The 19,342-nt window shown below is 46.5% G+C and overlaps 2 protein-coding genes across 2 annotated transcripts in view; one reads left to right on the plus strand and one right to left on the minus strand.

Moving 5' to 3' along the window:
* Window positions 1–19,342, plus strand: part of RCAN1 (regulator of calcineurin 1) — a 120,487-nt gene that overhangs the window by 11,389 nt on the left and 89,756 nt on the right. The gene's annotated exons all lie outside the window — the stretch shown is intronic.
* LOC129643301 (chromobox protein homolog 3-like) lies at window positions 10,672–11,230 on the minus strand. The gene has a single exon (XM_055567615.1). It carries the CDS (start codon window positions 11,228–11,230, stop codon window positions 10,682–10,684), a length of 549 nt encoding a protein of 182 aa, XP_055423590.1. The 3' UTR covers window positions 10,672–10,681.

The following is a 19,342-nucleotide window of genomic DNA, read 5'->3' on the forward strand; positions in this document are numbered from 1 at the left end:
TGTTGTTTAGTAGGCTGAGTCGTGTCAGAATCTTTTGTGACCCCCTGGACTGTAGCCCGCCAGGCTCCTCTGTGCCATGGGATTTTCCAGGCACAAATATGGGAGTGGGTTGCCATCTCCTGCTCCAGGGGGCACCCAGGGCATGTGGATAATGAGGTGGACATCCAGAGTCTCATCGGCAGGAACAAGAAGAACTGTCACCGTGCCACCGTTAGGGGCCCCCAAAGAGCAAGGTATCTGTGGCCGGTCTTGGTGGAGGGACAGAGGAGATGGTGTCCTGAGAGCTAGTCCCGGGGCTGTTCAAACACCAGCGCCCACCACCAGGGGGAGGTCACCTCACATAAGTTCTGCCATAGAGACTGGTGGTTGCCTTAGACTATTTCTGGCATCAAAGATTGAAAGTGCATTTTCAGAGGGGGATCTCCCTCCTTGTGCTGCAGAAGAAGCTATCGTAATCATCGGTGTGTAATTGAAACCCGCAAGAGGAGAGACACCCCCTCCCCTCCCAGAAAGCTGGCCAGGGGAGGGGACCCTCCCTGCTGCTGGGCAATGGGACCCCCTTTGGTTCCAACAGGGAACAAGGATGCTGTGCCTCAAGGAGTGACCCTCCTCTTCCAGCTGCCCCGAGTGCACACTGTGACCTCCTCCGCCCCCTGCTCTGATCTGTGGTTACTTGTTCGACGGTGACTCAAACTATCAGCGTAAAGAAATACAAAGAGCACTCACTCAGATGAAGCAGGCACTTCACTGTAGAGATAAGGGCAATTTTCTGAGCTGGCTTCTGCCATTAGGTTGCTACAGAGATTAGTTTTCACAGGCAAAGCTCGTGCTGCTGCGTAGGTTGCCAGACCCCTGTGGTGACCCCTGTCCTCCGAGGAATTATCTGCTGCCCGGGCGACAGGGTGACAGTATTGTTCTGGGCTGAAGTCAGGATTTGGGACAATTTCGGTAGATCTCAGCTCTCACACAACCACCTTTCCATCCTAAGGTGCAGATCTCAGATGGTGATGGAGAACCCTCAGGTCGGAGTCAGATGTTGTTCAGTCGCTAAGTCGTGTCTGACTCTGTGACCCCATGGACTGCAGCATGCCACGTTTCCCTGTCTTTCACTATCTCCAAGAGTTTGCTCAGACTCACGTCCATTGAGTCTGTGATGCCATCCAACCATCTCATCCTCTATCACCCGGTTCTCCTGCCCTCAATCTTTCCCAGCATCAGGGTCTTTTCCAGTGTGTCGGCTCTTCCCATCAGGTGGCCAGAGTATTGGAGTTCAGTTTCAGCATCAATCCTTCCAGTGAGTATTCAGGGTTGATTTCCCTTTGGGTTGACTGGTTTGATCTCCTTGCTGTTCAAGGGACTCTCAAGAATCATCTCCAACATCACAGTTTGAAAGCATCAATTCTTCAGCACTCAGCCTTCTTTATGGTCCAACTGACTGTAAACTCCTAAAAACAGACCACTCTCCTAAAAACAGACCACTCACCAGCAAAACTCACTGGGTTACAGTTCATGAACTGGCCAGGAAACCCTTGCAGACGTCTGGCAACATTTCTCCCTCTCTGGAACAGCCCCATTGTAGATGTATCCTTCAAACTCAACCACCTGTTTGACCCTGACACAGCATTTCCAGAGCTGTTCTCATTTTTCACATTAACTCTGAATTTGTGTATTTCTTCCCAGTGATTTATAAGTTTTCAGGGCATGCTTGGACCCCAGTGTGTTCTGTTACTTGTAATTTCCTTGATATATCTTGGGAAATACCATCATCGAATGGTCAGGAAGTCTGTAACCTCCACGTTCAGAGTAGTCCCATTATTTGGAACACATTTAAGATAATGACCTAGTTCTCACTACTGTGAACATGCCTGAGATGGTGGCATAGATGAGTTGGGTGGGCGTAGAGAGGTTATATGTTTGGGGGGGTGACTTCCTGCATTTATTGGAGGGTAGCTGTGCAGAGGACCAAATAGAGTCCAATGTGCTATATCCGTGGCTTGGAATGAAGCAGTAACAGCCAGCCTGTGGCTGAGATTGTGAGCACATTCTTTATCTTATATCGTAAAACAAGGGCTGGGTGTCCTTTACCCTACTAGGATACAGCGAGAATGAAATACAGCAAGGCCATGTTTGTGATAATACTTGAAGGCAGAACATACCCTGAAATGATCTGTTTAGTCTTTATCAAGGACTTTATTACTTACTTTATGATAGAGGTTTTGTATTGAATCAGTTCAGTTCAGTTCAGTTGCTCAGTCGTGTCTGACTCTTTGCGACCCCATGGACTGCAGCACGCCAGGCCTCCCTGTCCATCACCAATTCTCGGAGCTTACTCAAACTCATGTCCATTGAGTCAGTGATGCCAATGTATTGAATAGCCATTTCACTTTTATTTCATTTTCCTTTCTTTTCCTCCTCTGTTTTCTCTCCTAGACAGCACAGGGACCACACTGGCAGGATCACCTACTTGCAGGCTTTCTTCTTGCTTGTTGTTCACTTTATTTTAATGGCTTAGCCCAGAGTGAAAGTGTGCAAAAGAGAATGCACGCATTACCCCCGAGAATGCCCACCTTCTTTATGGACAAATGCCTACGTTCCTTTAGGGCTTCTCTGGTAGCTCGGTAGTAAAGAATCCTCCTGCCAATGCAGGAGACACAGGTTCAATCCCTGGGTCGGGAATATCCCCTGGAGAAAGAAATGGCACCCCACTCCAATATTCTTGCCCGGGAAATCCCATGGACAGAAGAGCCTGCTGGGCTGCAGTCCACGGGGTCGCAAAAGAGTCGGGCATGACAACAACCTACTTTACTTTGGTGTTGTGTGTGTTTAAAAAAAAACAAAAAAACAAAGAGTCAGACACAATTGAGCAACTGAGCACAGCACAGACATGTTACAGAAGCAGTAAGATTCAGTAGTTACAAGGGTGGACTCCAGAGTAAGTCAGTCTGAATTGTGAGACCTTGGTCAAGGAAGTTATCTTCCCTGTGCTTCAGTCCCTTGGTAAAATGGGGTAATAAAAATATAAGATGAAAAGAGCATATAAATAAAGGGCTGAGAATAATAGCTTCTAACTGTTAGCAGTTTTATTTCAGTGATTACTAAAATGCAAAGACTATTGTATCTGAGATTGCTCACTGCTGTAATCCTGTGCCCAGGACAGTGTCTGCCACCAGGTCTCCTGCATTGCAGGCAGACGCTCTATCCTCTGAGCCACCAGGGAAGCCCCAATAAATATTTGTGCAGCAGTGAAAATAAGACATTAACATTATAAGGTAAGTATTGCTCTTTTAAGTTCATTAAAAGTTAAGCCTTATTTTCCCAGGAGTAATTTTAGGCACCTCCAGATGCTGCCTACATTATCTTAGCCCAGTAGGCTCTGCTGGGCTTCCCAGGTAGCTCAGTGGTAAAGAATCTGCCTTCCATGCAGGAGACTCAAGTTCTATCCCTAGTTCAGGAAGATCCCCTGGAGTAGGAAATGGCAACCCACTCCAGTATTCTTGCCTGGAAAATTCCATGGATAGAGGAGCCTGGTGGGCTACAGTCCACAGGGTCGCAGAGAGTCAGACATGACTGAGCAGACTGAGCACACAGAGGCTCTGCAGCTTTAAAATTGTTGCAAGCGCACGTGTGCATGTGAATGTGTGTGTGCACACACACCCACACCTGTATGAAATTGACAGGCTTAGGTTTTCCTCAACATTTAGGCTACTGTTGTGAAATGTATTACACCAGAAGACTACCCTGGCTTGTTATCACTTGTAATGCTTAGGAAACCATGTTTTAACGTGAATGAGTGTTGCCACAATGTTGAAAACAAAGAAAACTATAAACACTTAAAAAAATAAGTCAGTAAGATAATGGACATAAAAACCATCAATTTTATCTGAAACAAAGTCATTATTGATGATGAAAAGAAATCCTAGGCTTCTCCACACACACACATACAATCCTGTAATTGAAAAATATATTGTCATCTTTGCTGGTGAGGTTTTCCCCCCTCCCACCATCCCTCCCTTCTTCTTTCTCTCTCTCTCTCTGCTTCCCTCCCCTCCCTTCTCTCTCCTTGTTCGTAGAATGCCTTTTTGAGGACATATAGATCTTTTCAGAAATTCATTGTCATCTGCTGAATCCCACGTGCTAGCCAGCCTCTGGCCTCCTTGATAGAAGGGAGCAGGTCATTCTTTGCCAAATCTCATACAAAGGGGGCAAAGTCAACTTGTGAGCTTCTTATCTCTGAATGCTGCTGCCCTGGTTTCCACCAGATTGTGCCAGGAAAGATGACCTTCCTTAATGAAATGCATGCTGTCTGCTTAGTACTCAGTAGCCTGCTGTGCTTTTAATTAAATGAACCAGTCTTTAAAAACTTGAGTCTTATCCCCGGAGCAGCATGGCACCCACAGTCTGTCCCCAGGTCAGCCGTTCCAGATGGTTACATCATAGAGCAGCACCCGTAGGGACTGAAGATTGGATCGAAGGGCTTTAGCATGGTGTGATCTGGGCTCATAGTTCTTGGAGCGCTTTCTTTGTGCTTTCGGTCCAGGATAACTCAGTCTTCATCCAGCCTTCCAGTCAGACTTTAGCAAGAAGTTACTCACCATTGTATTTACGTCTATACCTGTGCCTGGGTGGTGGTGTTCAGTCGCTAAGGCGTGTCTCACTCTTTGCCCCCGCCCCCTGCCCCCATGGACTACAGAATGTCAGGCTTCCCTGTCCTTCACCATCTCCTGGAGTTTGCTTAGACTCATGTCCAGCGAGTCGGTGATGCCATCCAACCATCTCATCCTCTGTCATCCACTTCTCCCACCTTCAATCTTTCCCAGCATCAGGGTCCTTTCCAATGAGTCAGTTCTTTGCATCAGTTCTTCTTTGTGCTTTGAAGACTGCTGCTGCTAAGTCACTTCCGTCGTGTCTGACTCTGTGCGACCCCATAGACGGCAGCCCACCAGGCTCCCTTGTCCCTGGGATTCTCCAGGCAAGAACACTGGAGTGGATTGCCATTTCCTTCTCCAATGCGTGAAAGTGAAGTCACTCAGTCGTGTCTGACCCTCAGTGACCCCATGGACTGCAGCCTTCCAGGCTCCTCCTTCCATGGGATTTTCCAGGCATACTGGAGTGGGGTGCCAGACTAATTCTTTATAAAATTTACATTTGGTCATTAAAATAAAAGCATTAATTGAAAATATCTCATCCTTTTCTCTCATTCTGTTTCTTAGAAATAACCTCTAGGTTTTATTGTTCTCTTTCATATATAATCTATATATACCATGTGTATGTATTTATAAATATCATATTATATACACTCGTTTGCTACTTGCTTTCTTAAAATATTGGACATCTTTCAATAGACTCAATGCATTTCTTTTGGTAACTGCCATTTCTTAATAAGAATGCAATGTAATTTAACCAGCAATTCTTTTTTCTTTTTTTGTTAGACTTTTGGCCATGCCATGTGGCCTGACCAGGGATCAAACCCATGCCCCCTGCAGTGAGAGTTCAGAGTCTTAGCCGCTACAGCCCTCAGGAAGTCCCAGCAGTTCCTACTGATAGACATTTAGTTTGTTTCTAGGTTGGGTGTTTTGATTTTGTTTTTTTCTTATTATGAGGAGCATCCTTACACAGACATCCCTGAGTGTCCATGGGGGACCCATTCCAGGACGTATGGTTACCAAAATCTACAGAAGCTCGAGTCTCTTATGGTAAATGACATCATATTTGCACGTAACCTTCTCAGTGTACATGCTCTGTGCATGCGTGCATACTTAGTCGCTCAGTCGTGTCAGACTCTGCAACCCTTTGGACTGTAGCTCACCAGGCTCCTCATTCCATGAGATTCTGATGAGAATGAGGAGAATACTGGGATGGGTTGCTCTTTTCTTCTTCAGGGGATCTTCCAACCCAGGGGTCAAACCTGGGTCTCCTGCACTGGCAGGATTCTTTACCCTCTGAGCCACCAGAAAAGCCCCTACGAAGAATGAAAGCAAAACACAACGACCAAACCTTGTTGGTATTTTGAGTGATTCCTTTGGGTTGATAGTTCCTTTGGGATAATTGACATCTTTATATATTATGTTGTTATAATGTTGTCCTGGGCTTCACAGATGGCTCAGATGCTAAAGAATCTGCCTGCAATGTGGGAGACCCAGGTTCGATCCCTGGGTTGGGAAGATCCCCTGGAGGACGAAATGGCACCCCACTCCACTATTCTTGCCTAGAGAATTCCATGGACAGGATGCCTGGCAGGCTACAGTCCATGGGGTTGACAGAGTGACTAACACACAGTGTTGTTCTACTTCCTTAAGCCATCTTTTATGCCATACGTGCAGGTTTGGCATTTTCCATATGCATGTATATATTCTTCACATAGATCGCCTATATATTTGTTTAGTTTGTTTTTATGTTTTAGATTTTTCAGTGTAAATATTTTCATGTAAGCTTAAGAAATATATTAAACTATGAGATCTCCTTTTCCATTATACTTCCTTTTCCTTTCATGTAAAGGGATTGTTGTTTCCTGCATATTGATTTTGTAACCATCTGCCATACTAAAGCCTCTTATGGTTTCTTCTGCATTTTGCAGGTGTTAAATCACATCATCTGCAAATAGTGACAGTCTCGCCATCCTCTTTTTAATCCTTGTGTTTCATTCTGTTATCCACACGGCACTTAGACACTAGATTCCAGCAGCAGGTGTCATCTTTGTCTTGTGGCCAGCCCCTAGGGAAAGGTGCTGGTATTCCACCATTGACCTTAACCTTGGCCAGGCAGTGTGGTATTTAACTCACCTCTGGTATCTCTGATAAATACTTGCCTGTCCTAGACCTGGTTACAGGCAACAGACACACCCAGCTGTCTCATTGCTTTTCTCTTACCTAGCACTCAGTTCTCCTAAAGAAGTGACTTCAGCCTTTTGGCCAAAGTCAACATCTTCCAGTAGTTCACCAGACTGACCAACAATGCAAAGGAGAAGAGGAAAGCACCAGCTTTGTGTTCTCTAGGTCTCTTAGAAAACACGGATCCGTTCCTTTGGCCACACATGTGCCAGTTTACAAAAAAGGTAATATTGTAGACATCAGGGAAGTTGATACTTGTGGGCACTGTTGACAATGGAATGCCCCCAACTGTTCCCACGCCAAGACTGGAAGAGCCCACAGTGTGACCTGGCGTACTGTTGGGATTGTGGCAAACGAGCAAGTCAAGGGTATGATTCCTACCAGGACAATTCATGTCCACACTGAGCATATTAGGCTTCCTAAGAGTCTAGATAGCTTCCTGAAACATGGGAAGGGAAATGACTGGAAAAAGAAGAAAGCCAAAGGGGAAGGTACTTGGGTTCAACTGAAGCTCCAGCTGGTTCCACCCAGAGAAACACACTTTGTAGAAACCTGCAAAAAAGGAGCTTGAGCTGCAGGAACCCATTCGCTATGAATTCATGGCATAATAGGTGTAAAAAAATAAAAGGTCTCTGGACTATAAAAAACAAAGAAAAAGAAGTGACTTCAAGAACATTAAAAGCATTTTTATTGTAGTATTGTTGATGTACAATATTATGTAAGTGTACAATGTAGTGATTCACAATTTTTGATGATTATACTCCAGTTGTACTTACTATAATATATTGTAATTTTTCATGTTGTATGCCTATATTTCTATATTCCTCATGTTGTACAATATATCCTCATAGCTTATTACTTTTATACACAATAGTTTGTACCTCTTAATCCCCTATACCTTTATTGCTTCTGCCTCTGTCCCTCTCTCCGCTGGTAGCCACTAGTTTGTTCTCTATGTGGGATCAGTTTCCATTCTGTTATATTCACTAGTTTAACTTTCAGATTCCACATGTAAGTGATACACACTATTTCTGTCTAACTTAATTCACTTAGTGTTAAGTGACTTACCCTGCGAGTTCATCTGTGTTGTTGCAGATGGCAAAAATTTCCTGCCTTTTTATGGCTGAGTAGTATTCCGTTGTATACACACGCACCACGTCTTTCAAGAACACTTTCTGAACCCTGTGTCTCTGTCTGCACAGTCTGGATGCTACTGATGGAGCGCCCTGTGTTGATGGAAATCTTCCGTGTCTGCTCTGTCCCACTTGATAGCCGCTGAGCATTTGAGATGTGGGTGTGCCTGTGAAGCTAAATTTTATTTCATTTAAATTAATTAATTTAATTAGAATTAATTTAAATCATGATCAACTATTGAGCACTTAAGATGCAGCTAGTGCTGCTAAGGAACTGAGTTCTTAATTTTGCATAAGTTTATTTTTTATTTTTATTTTTTTATGTTAAGACTCTGCTGCATGGCACATGGGTTCCAAGTTCCTCGACCAGAGATTGAACCTGTGCTCCTTGCAGCAGAAGCACAGGGTCTTAATGACGGGACCACCAGGGAAGTCCCTTAGTTTAGCTGAAATAGTCTCCTGTGGCTATTAGCTCCAGCACTGGGCGGCACTGGCTCTTCAGCCCTGAATAACATGAAAGCCTAGGACGTGAACACAGAAAGGACCTGGCAGCTCCTGCTGTGCCCAGAGAGGTGGAGGCTGGCCTCACATCCTCGCACAGCAAGTTCATGAGTAAACAGAAGAAGCCAGGCTCCCTGTTCTTGTCTCTGGCTTTTCTCACTGTGCTTGACCCTCCTCTTAACTCCTCACTTCCCACGTCCCTTCTTCAAATGACAGCCGAAGTCCAGGTGTGTACCAACTTACACACCTTTGATAAACACGTCTTAACCCATTGACTTCTCCACTAAGTCTGGAGAAGTCTGGCTTTGGGGCTGGTGCAGATGTAGAATTTTCAGCTGTGTGGTCTTGCCCTGCAGGGCCAAGGCTCTCTCGTGAGAAGGGCAGGTGCAGTGGGTCCAAACACTGTGTCTGGCCTCTCTTCCAGTGGGGTCAGAACATCCTTAAACACCTGAGGATGTCTAAGATGCTCCGGCATCCTCAGGAACACTCTTTCTGTGCCCTTTCAGTTCACATTGTCTTCTGGTCCCATCCATAAAAGACTGTAAACATCGGTGCTTCCAGCATGACAGCAGGCATTGCTTCTTGCCCCTTGGCTAATCTAAACCTTAAGAGAACTCAGGTCCTGCAAGTCAGGGCAGGGGATAAAGAAAGCAGAGCCTTCGAGAAGGCCCTCAACTGGGGACTCCAGGGTAGAGGGAGGACCCTGAGTCTTGAAGGGCCCCACGGAAGGCCCTTGGGATTCTTCCCGCCTCTGCCAGCCCTTTCTTTTCCCCGGGGGTTCCTGGTCAGTCACTCAGGCTCACTGCTGGGGTCCTCCTTAGCTGGCCCCTCTAGCCATTCTTCAACGGAGGCAGGAGGGACCCACCCAGAAAGGAACTCTTAAAAAAAAAAAAAATTTGTTGTCATAGTTGATTTACAGTGATGTATTAGTTTCAGGTATATAGCAAAGCGAATCAGCTATATATATTATATACATACATGGAGGTGGCAGTTAAGTCACTAAGTCATGTCTGACTCTTGCAACCCCTTAGACTGTAGCCCACCAGGCTCCTCTGTCCATGGGATTTCCCAGGCAAGAATCTTGGAGCGGTTGCCATTTCCTCCTCCAGGGGATCTTCCTGACCCAGAGATCAAACCCCATGTGTCCTATATTATAGGCAGATTCTTTTTTTTTTTTTTAGAAAAGTTTTTTCACTCATTTATTCCTGTATATCATAAACTGCCAGTATTTTAAAACTATCTAATTAGGTTTCCAAGAACAAATCTGAGACATCCCATGTATCACAACCTTTCCTAAATATAGCACAGAGACTTCAATTTCTTGTAAAACAATGGTTCATCAAAAGGAACCATCAAGTGTCCATTTAACTAAATTTTGCTTTGCTATATTAAAATATACTAGAATTTTTCTTCTTTTTTCATTTGGTTGGGAAGGTTGTTGATAGTGATAAAAATTTCCCTTCCAGGGTTTCTGCATATAAAACTGCATTTATATGCAGACATGGATGCAGATTCTGCTAGGGATGCTTTAAAAAATTACCCAATTTAAACTCCTTAATTTGTCTAATTAATTACAAAATTATTTAACTTGAAAGGTTAAGACTTAAATTTTCAATCTAAGTTGAAGTTATTTCTTATATTGCTCAAAATGATGTAATTACAGAACATGGGCTTATCCATGGTTATGAAAGGCTGTTGTTTAAATATATTTACCAAAACAAAAACCACAACAAAAAATTAACTCCCAAACTATTTACATATGTCTTTTATGTATACACATATAAAAAACTTAGAATGGTCCTCAGGCACATATGAGTTAAATGCAAATTCTAAATTCTGATTGAGTAATGACTATGGAGATTTCCTCTAACATTTAGAAAAACTGTTCTGTAATGCTGAGGAAATAATATACCATGGTATCAAATTCTTTCCTACTGAAGGAGGCAACTACAGAAAGCTTTTATTTGTTCAAAGTAACCAGTGCTACAGATGGAAAAAAAACCAAAAAACCCAATGTAACATCCCCAATATTACTTCAAAGCAAACATATCAAACCTGATTTTCATTCAGTTCAGTTCAGTTGCTCAGTCGTGTCCGACTCTTTGCGACCCCATGAATCGCACTAGAATGTAGTTATTTCTTCACACTAATAAATAAAAAAACCAAGACCCACATTTTATATATATATATATAAATATATATAAAAGGCAGTGCAAACAATTATTGAGCCTCATCTTCTGGACAAGAATGCCAAGTTAGTCTCTCTTCATAAAAAGCAATTACAATTTGAGGACACTTCATATTTGCCTCTTTTGCCAGTACCAAGTCTGCCTCATCGGAATCTTTCCATTTCATGAGGAACATTAATTCTCCACTGCCGTCTGTGGCACCAATTATTCGTTCTGGATCAAGACCTCTGGCAAAACCTCTTGGTTCATCAGCAGCATCTCTTTTCTTCTTTGATTTGCTATCATCAGATTCACTGTCAGACAAAGATTTTCTTTTTGTTCCATCTTTTTCTTTACCAGCTTTTTGAGAATTAAATGCTTCAGTTAACTCTGGACAATCTAAATTTTCTTCAGGTTCCCAAATATTGTCTGCATCTGTAAACCCCTTCCACTTCAGGAAATACTCCGCCTTCCCGTCCACTACACGGTGGTCCGGTACTTTTTCTACTACAAATTCTTCAGGTTCTGCCTCTTCAACTATTTTACTCTTTCCATTTTGCTTCTTTCCCATTTTTTGCAATGTAGTTTTATTGGAGGCCATTTTTTTATTGCAGACTTAAAGAGCTATTATTCACTGCCTCTGAGCTGCTCTGGGTCCCAGGTCTGCGGTGTCTCCAGCCCTGCGAGCCTCAAGCTCCAATCACACCCGAGGGGCTACAGGCGGGTTCTTTACAGCTGAGCCACGGGGGAAGCCCATACATACACATATATCTACTCTTTTTTTTTTCTCAGATTCTTTTCTCATATAGGCCATTACAGAGTATTGAGTAGCGTTCCCTGTGCTCTACAGCAGGTCCTTATTAGGTACCTACTTTATTTGTAGTAGTGTGTATGTGGTGATCCCAAATGTTCCAATTTATTCCTCCCTGCCCCTTTACTGGGCTTCCCCCTGGTGGCTCAGACAGTAAAGAGTTGCCTGCAATGTGCGAGACCTGGGTTTGATCTCTGGGTTGGGAAGATCCCCTGGAGAAGGGAAAGGCTACCCACTCCAGTATTCTGATCTGGAGAATTTCATGGACTGTGTATAGTCCATGGGGTCGCAAAGAGTCAGACACAACTGAGCGACTTTCCCTTCATATGTATATATATTATCATCTTAGAAAGGCTTCCCTGGTGGCTCAGCTGGTAAAGAATCCTCCTGCAAATGCGGGAGACCTGGGTTCGATCCCTGGGTTGGGAAGATCCCCTGGAGAAGGGAAAGGCCACACACTCCAATATTCTGGCCTGGAGAGTTCCATGGACTGTATAGTCTTGGGGTCACTGAAGGAATTCTCCCCTTTCTCTGGTCATGGTCAGCTTAGCTGTTAAGAGTGCAGGACTGCCTGGGGTCCAGCCCAGCTCCACCCCTCCTTCCACGAGGCTGGGCCATGCTTCACCTGGTCTGTGCCTCGACTTGCCTGCCTGGAAAATGAGGGTGGTCACCCTCAGGGCCCCTCCCAGGGCTCCGAGTGAGGAGCGTGTGAGTCCCTAGATGGAGCGAACTCAGAGGGCCTGCCTTGCCAGGACACCCTCCACAGAAAGACATGACGGCTCTCCCCATCCTGAGGGCAGGTGACACACCCCCAGGCCCGGTCCCCCTCTGCCCCTCAGGGAACCTCTAGATGCCGACAGATTTGGGGAGCACTGCCTGGATGTACGTGGATGGCTGAACCCCCCTGGCTCCAGAAAGTCTCCTTTCCTGGTTGCATCACACATACAACCCGGCTTGGCAGAGGGGTTGGCTGGTGTATCTGACCGTGGGTCCCAGGCCCCTTGGGGCGGTTTGTCGTGCCCCCATGACCCCCACTGGAGTTGTTGGGGTGTCAGCTCCTCAGGCAGGAGGAAGGCCTGCCTCCCGGAAGCCTGATCACACCCCCCCCCCACCATGTTTCTCTTTCTTGGCCCAGGCTTCCATGGTGGCTCCGATGACCGCACCCACCCACAGAGCCTGGCCCCCACTTGCTGGAATTTGCGATGAATACATGGCTTGTGTACACTCATCGCAGAGTCAGTAATTTGCTAAAAGGTCAAACTCAGCTTGATCAGAACACAGCATATCTAGGATTCTAGTCCTTCTGTGGATGTTGCTCCATTTTTCCCCCCCCATGATCAGGGAAAAATCTTGGAGAACTCTCTTAAAAACTGGGTAACTTTTCCTCCCTCTGGGATGATCTTTTCCCCTGCCTCTCAGCACCATCCAGAGAAGGGAAATGGAGCTCCAGTGACTTGACCTACTGTCTACGCAGCACCTACTCTGTGCCAATGCCCAGAGCAAGGGGCGCACCTGGGGTGCTGAAGCAAATGCTTGTGTGGTGTGTATTCCATGCCAGGCACTGTCATACATGCTTAGCAACATGAATGGATTTCATCCTCACACAGACCCAGGCGGGAGATGCTGTTCTTGTTCCCATTTGATGGATGCAGTTGCTGAGGCCAAGGAGCCTGCTCATCACTGCACAGCTAAGTTGGGGTGGGGGCAGGACTTGAACCCAGAGTCTGGGTTCTTAACCACTCCCCCCTTACCCGACCGCGTCTCCGCTCTGGTTCCTCACTTTGCCTGAAGCCAGCATCCCTGGGAAGTACTCATTTGCTGTGAGTACTTTTTTTGTGTGAAGATGCTGAGGCCTGGAGAGTCAGTCTACAGGCCAGTAGCCTGCCTGGGGTTCGGACGCCACACCCAGCCCCATGGACGGTAGCCCACCAGGCTCCTCTGTCCACGGGATTCTCCAGGCAAGAATACTGGAGTGGGTTGTTGTTTCCTCCAGGGGATCTTCCCGGCCCAGGGATCGAAACTGCATCTCCTCCATTGGCAGGCAGGTTCTTTAACCACTAGGGCCACCAGGGAAGCCACTCTTCATGCTCCCAGTGCCCTTAAAAGGAGCAGCACCACGGCCCCTTCCCAGGTCTTCCTGGATCCCAGTCAAGTCAGGCCAGTGAGGTTTTCCTGCGATTGAAGATTGACATCGCCTAACGCAGTGGCACCCCACTCCAGTAGTTTTGCCTAGAAAATCCCATGGATGGAGGAGCCTGGTAGGCTGCAGTCCATGGGGTCGCTAGAGTCAGAGATGACTGAGCAACTTCACTTTCACTTTTCACTTTCATGCATTGGAGATAGAAACGGCAACCCACTCCAGTGTTCTTGCCTGGAGAATCCCAGAGACGGGGAGCCTTGGTGGGCTGCCGTCTGTGGGGTCGCACAGAGTCGGACATGACTGAAGCGACTTAGCAGCAGCAGTGATCACTAAGTGCGTAGAAGTCACATAGGAAAAACTGGTCAGGACAAGACGGCCTCAGACCAGAGAACGTTCCTTCTTGGGATCAGGAAACACAAGGAAGAGACAATTGGGTTGGGTTCTGTTCGCTTTTTTAGGCTCCAGATGGCCCCAGAAAGACAGCTCAGATAGAAAAAGCTGGTTGGGGATCTGGTGGATGGGTGTGGGAACAAACTGTCCCACTGTGTTGAAAGTGAAGTCGCTCAGTCGTGTCTGACTCTTTGAGACCCCACAGACTGCATCCCATGGGATTCTCCAGACAAGAGAACTGGAGTAGGTTGCCATTTCCTTTTCCAGGGGATCTTCCTGACCCGGGTCTCCTGCACTGCAGGCAGATTCTTTACCATCTGTGCCACCCCCCAACCCCCCAGCATTGTGTTGACCTGCCAACTAATCCTGGAGCTGGGAAAATGGGACTTACCCCTCCCCTACCCCCCACCCCAAATGTTCATCACCTTCTGATGCAGTGTTGTATTCAGAAGAACAGCAGCCTAAAGACTGATCCTTGGGTTTTATCAAATCTTTTTTTAGCCCCTCAATCGGGGGACAGTGCCAGCTGGGTGTGGCCATGTGCTTGGGTATTATCAGTTCAGTTCAGTTCAGTCAGTCAGTTGCAACCCCATGGACTGCAGCACACCAGGCCTCCCTGTCCATCACCAACTCCTGGAGCTTACTTAAACTCATGTCCATTGAGTCAGTGATGCCATCCACCCAGCTCATCCTCTGTCATCCCCTTCTCCTCCCACCTTTAATCTTTCCCTGCATCAGGGTCTTTTCAAATGAGTCAGCTCTTCACATCAGGTGGCCAAAGTATTGGAGTTTCAGCTTCAGCATCAGTACTTCCAATGAATATTTAGAACTGATCTCCTTTAGGATGGACCGGTTGGATCTCCTTGCTGTCCAAGGGACTCTCAAGAGTCTTTTCCAATACCACAGTTCAAAACCATCAATTCTTCAGCACTCAGCTTTCTCTATAGTCCAACTCTCGTATCCATACATGACTACTGGAAAAATCATAGCCTTGACTAGATGGACCTTTGTTGGCAAAGCAATGTCTCTGCCTTTTAATATGCTGTCTAGGCTGGTCATAACTTTCCTGCCAAGGAGTAAGTGTCTTTTAATTTCATGGCTGCAATCACCATCTGCAGTAATTTGGGAGCCCCCAAAAATAAAGTCAGCCACTGTTTCCCCATCTATTTGCCATGAAGTGATGGGACTGGATGCCGTGATCTTAGTTTTCCGAATGCTGAGCTTTAAGCCATCACCCTGCACTAGTGAAGCTGGGGCTGTTTGGGGAGGGAAGCCCGTGCTGAGCAGGAGAGAGCTACCTGCAGGTGGGGCCGGCAGGGCTGGGGTCCTGGCTCCTCCTGACACCCAGGTGCGATGCCAGCCTGGCATTTCCTCCCTCCTCCCTCCATGCCCACCCCGCTCCCTGGCCCCCATAAGCAGCACTTCTCTTCTGGATGAAAGTTGAGACATTTGGGTGAACTGGGTTGTTTTTCTCAGGTTTCCCGACTCCCTGTCATTTTTCTTTCATCTGTTGACACAGGAAGATTAGGTCAAGATGATGAGCTCTGAAAGCCTGGCAGAGGGAGCAAGGGGGTCAGAGAGAGTGTTCCCCACTTTTGGGGATTCCTGGTCTGCTGCAGCTTGCTGTGTAAACCACCTGTGTTGTAGTGGGGGTGAAGGGGAGTGGGTGGGTTAGATGAGATGGTGGCTTTTTCTACCAACTTGTGTCCACTGAGGGCCATTTGGGTTTTCATTAAAGACCCTGATGCTAGGAAAGATTGAGGGCAGGAGGAGAAGGGGACAACAGAGGATAAGATGGTTGGACGGCATCACCGAGTCAACGGACATGAGTTTGAGTAACTGGGAGTTTGTGATAGACAGGGAGGCCTGGCGTGCTGTGCTCCATGGGGTCGTGAAGAGTCGGACATGACTGAGTGACTGAACTGACCTGACCTGACCATCATTAAGATCCAAGTTGTGGGATCTTGAACCCTTTAAGTAGATTAATTAATTGAATTGGAATCCAGCGGCATTTAAATGACTTAAAACTCTGTTTAGTCTCCAAGTAGTTTGTGTTTGAAGCTCAACTTTGATTTCCATCCCTTTCTTCACATCCTCCAGGGTTTCCCTTGTCCCCAGCATCCAGGGGCGTCCCTGCATTGACCAGTCCGTCTCAGCTGCCTCCATGGGTCACCAGGTCTTTGCTCTCGCTCTTCCCTCCTCTTGGAGGAGTTTTCTTTCAGAAACCACAGCTGGCTTCTCACGTCCTCTAGGTCTTGGCTTACCTGTCATCATCTCAGAGAGCAGGTCTCTGTCTATCCTGTTTCAACTGCACACCCCCCACCCCCGCACATCTTCTGTTCCCCTCACTTGGTTTTCCTTTGTCCCACTTCTCACACACCACGTGTCTTACTTATTATTTATCATCTACTTCTTCCTACCTGCCTGTGAACTGCGCATGGATGGAGGTTTGTTTCAGGTGGTTCACCGCTATGTCTGTGTCCCTTGCTCCTAGAGAGCTGTGCGAGGTACACTGTAGGTGCCTACATCAGTACATATCAAATGAGGAAAGGAATCCTCCAGACAGATTTCCTCTGCCTGGTGTCGGCTGGGCAGCGTCCAGGAGGTAAGCCCTGGGCTCGACTCACTATTGATACCCTGCGCGTCGTAAGGAGCTTCCCTGGTGGCTCAGATGGTGAAGGGTCTTCCTGCAGTGCAGGAGACCTGGGTTCGATCCCTTGGTTGGTAAGATCCCCTGGAGGAGGGAATGGCAGCCCACTCCAGTATTCTTGCCTGGAAAATCCCATGGACAGAGGAGCCTGGTGGGCTACAGTCCATGGGTTCGCAAAGAGTCGGACACGACTGAGCGACTTCACTTTCACTTGTTCATAAGGAGATAGCTTCTGTGTCCTGGTTTCTTCTTCTGAGCCTGCACAGGTGTCACCTGGACACACATTATAAGGGTGCACCTTGATGACTTTTTCACTAAATAAGCAAATCTTTATCATCACCTCCCACCCAGATCATAACAGAGAATATTATTGTGCCCAGAAATTTCTAGACCATCCAAATCCAATGGTCCTGATCACTGTATTACACAGCTGTAATTGGCTAGATAGGCTTTATGTCCTCATGAGGACTCAGTTTTTCTTATCCATGAGGTTCCTAGCTTCTCAAGTGTAGGAGATGAGGCCTCTGGTCCTTTTGTAAGCCTCCTTGAGGACTTGCCCACAGGGACAGACCAGCCTTAGGCCCTGGCTCTGCCATTGAAGGAAGCATTGGCTAAAATCCTGTGGTCCTGGCACACCAGAATGCTTTCGGGTACTAGGTACTGGTCAGATGCTGGGTAGGGGGAGGTTTGTTAACCTGATAAAGCGTGTGTCAGGATAATGTGGAGAAAAGACTCAGTCGAAGGGTACAGTTTAGAAAGGGAATTGAGAAAGTTTTTCCTGGGTTTGAGTTCTCAGCCTCTTTTAGATCAGAGTCCTGAGGTTGCTCTCCTGTGTGGAATGCTCATCAGACATTCATTTATTCATTCACCCAGCCAATATTTTCTCAACTCTTCTGGCCATGTCCTCAGACCCAGGGGAAAACCGAGCCATGCTTTGGCCATCAGGGGATGGACCTTTGCATGGCAGAGACAACTCATCTTTTTTATTTATTAAGTATTCTAAAAGTCATTTATTTGGCTGTATGGGTTCTCAGTTGCATCATGCAGGATCGTTCATTGCAGCGCACGGGTTCTCTCACTGTGGCTGGAGGGCTTCAGAGCACGCTGGCACAGTAGTTATGGTGTGTGGGCTTAGTTGCTCCACTGCATGTAGGATCTTAGTTCCCTGACCAGGGGTCAAACCTGCATCCTCTGCATCACAAGGCAGATTCTTAACCATTGGACCACCAAGGGAAGTCCTCAGATCATTTTAAAATGTCTTGGTTATAGATTATGATTTCTGCTACAAGTAAAGCAAATGGGGAGCTGTGAGGAGCAGGGACAGGAAGGATTTAATGGGGGCCCGGAAGGTTCTCTGAGGAGATGATGTCTAAACTCAGGTCTGAGGGTACAAATAGTTCCAGGCAGGGGGGTGGCTGGTGTGGAGGCCTCAGCAGAAAGAACGGGGGACCTTCACACAGGAAGCGGGTGTGAACAGAAAGTGGTAAGCAAAGGAAAATGGTTAAGTATTGAAATCCTGAATACTCATTGGAAGGACTGATGCTGAAGCTGAATCTCCAATACTTTGGCCACTTGATGAAAAAAGCCGACTCGTTAAAAAAGGCCCTGATGCTGAAGGATTGAAGGTGGGAGGAGAAGGGGACGACAGAGGATGAGATGGTTGGGTGGATCACCGATTCAATTTACATGAGTTTAAGCAAGCTCTGGGAGTTGGTGATGGACAGGGAAGCCTGGCTTGCTGCAATCCATGGGGTCACAAATAGTCGGACACAACTGAGCCACTGAACAACAGAGTATTGAAAAGTGTTTGCTGGACTTCTGTATTATTTAGGGCTCTCCAGAGAAGCAGAACTCAGAGGAGAGATCAGTATCTATAGGAAGACCTCAGACAGTGTGGGTCCCATTCCAGACCCTTAGATGTAAAGCGAATTATTGCAGTAAAGCAAGTCACATGAATGTTTTGGTTTCCCGGAGCATGTAAAAGTAATGTTCACATTTCTTTGTAGTGGTAATAATAGTAATAACTGTGCAATACCATTATATCTAAAAAAAAATCATGCCCTAATGAAAAAATACTTTTTTGCTAAAAAATGCTAACCATCATCTGAGCCTTTGGTGAATCATAGTTGTAACAATGCAGGTCACCCCTCACAGATACTATAACAAACATAATAATAATGAAAAGTTGGCAATATTTCAAGAATTCCCAAAATGTGGCACAGAGACAAAGTGGGCAAACGCTGTTGGAAAAATGGCACCAGTAGCTTGCTGGAGGCAGGGCTGCCGCAAACCTGCCGTTTCTGAAAAAGTGCTGTGCTGTGCTGAGGAGCTCAGTCTTGCCCCGTTCTCTGTGACCCTGTGGACTGTAGCCCGCCAGGCTCCTCTGTCCATGGGATTCTCCAGGCAAGCATACTGGAGTGAATTGCCATGCCCTCCTCCAGGGGATCTTCGTGACCCAGGGATCAAACCCAGGTCTCCTGCATTGCAGGCAGATTCTTTACCCTCTTAGCCACCAGAGAAGCCCTCCCCCCCGACACAAAAAAAAAGTGCAGTCGCTTCAACGTGAAGTAAAATGAGGTCTCCCTGCTCCCATATGTAGCTTATGTCTGTATGTGAATAGAAGCAAACTAATTTGCATATTCATAGTTATAGCTACTGCTGCTGCTAAGTCGCTTCAGTCATGTCCGACTCTGTGCAACCCCATAGACTGCAGCCCACCAGG

Source organism: Bubalus kerabau, chromosome 2 (assembly GCF_029407905.1).
Source record: "Bubalus kerabau isolate K-KA32 ecotype Philippines breed swamp buffalo chromosome 2, PCC_UOA_SB_1v2, whole genome shotgun sequence".
Classification (NCBI taxonomy): Eukaryota; Metazoa; Chordata; class Mammalia; order Artiodactyla; family Bovidae; genus Bubalus; species Bubalus kerabau.

Excerpts from the sequence above, each read along its gene's own strand:
- LOC129643301 (XM_055567615.1), bottom strand. The coding sequence starts at position 11,230 with ATGGCCTCCAATAAAACTACATTGCAAAAAATGGGAAAGAAGCAAAAT.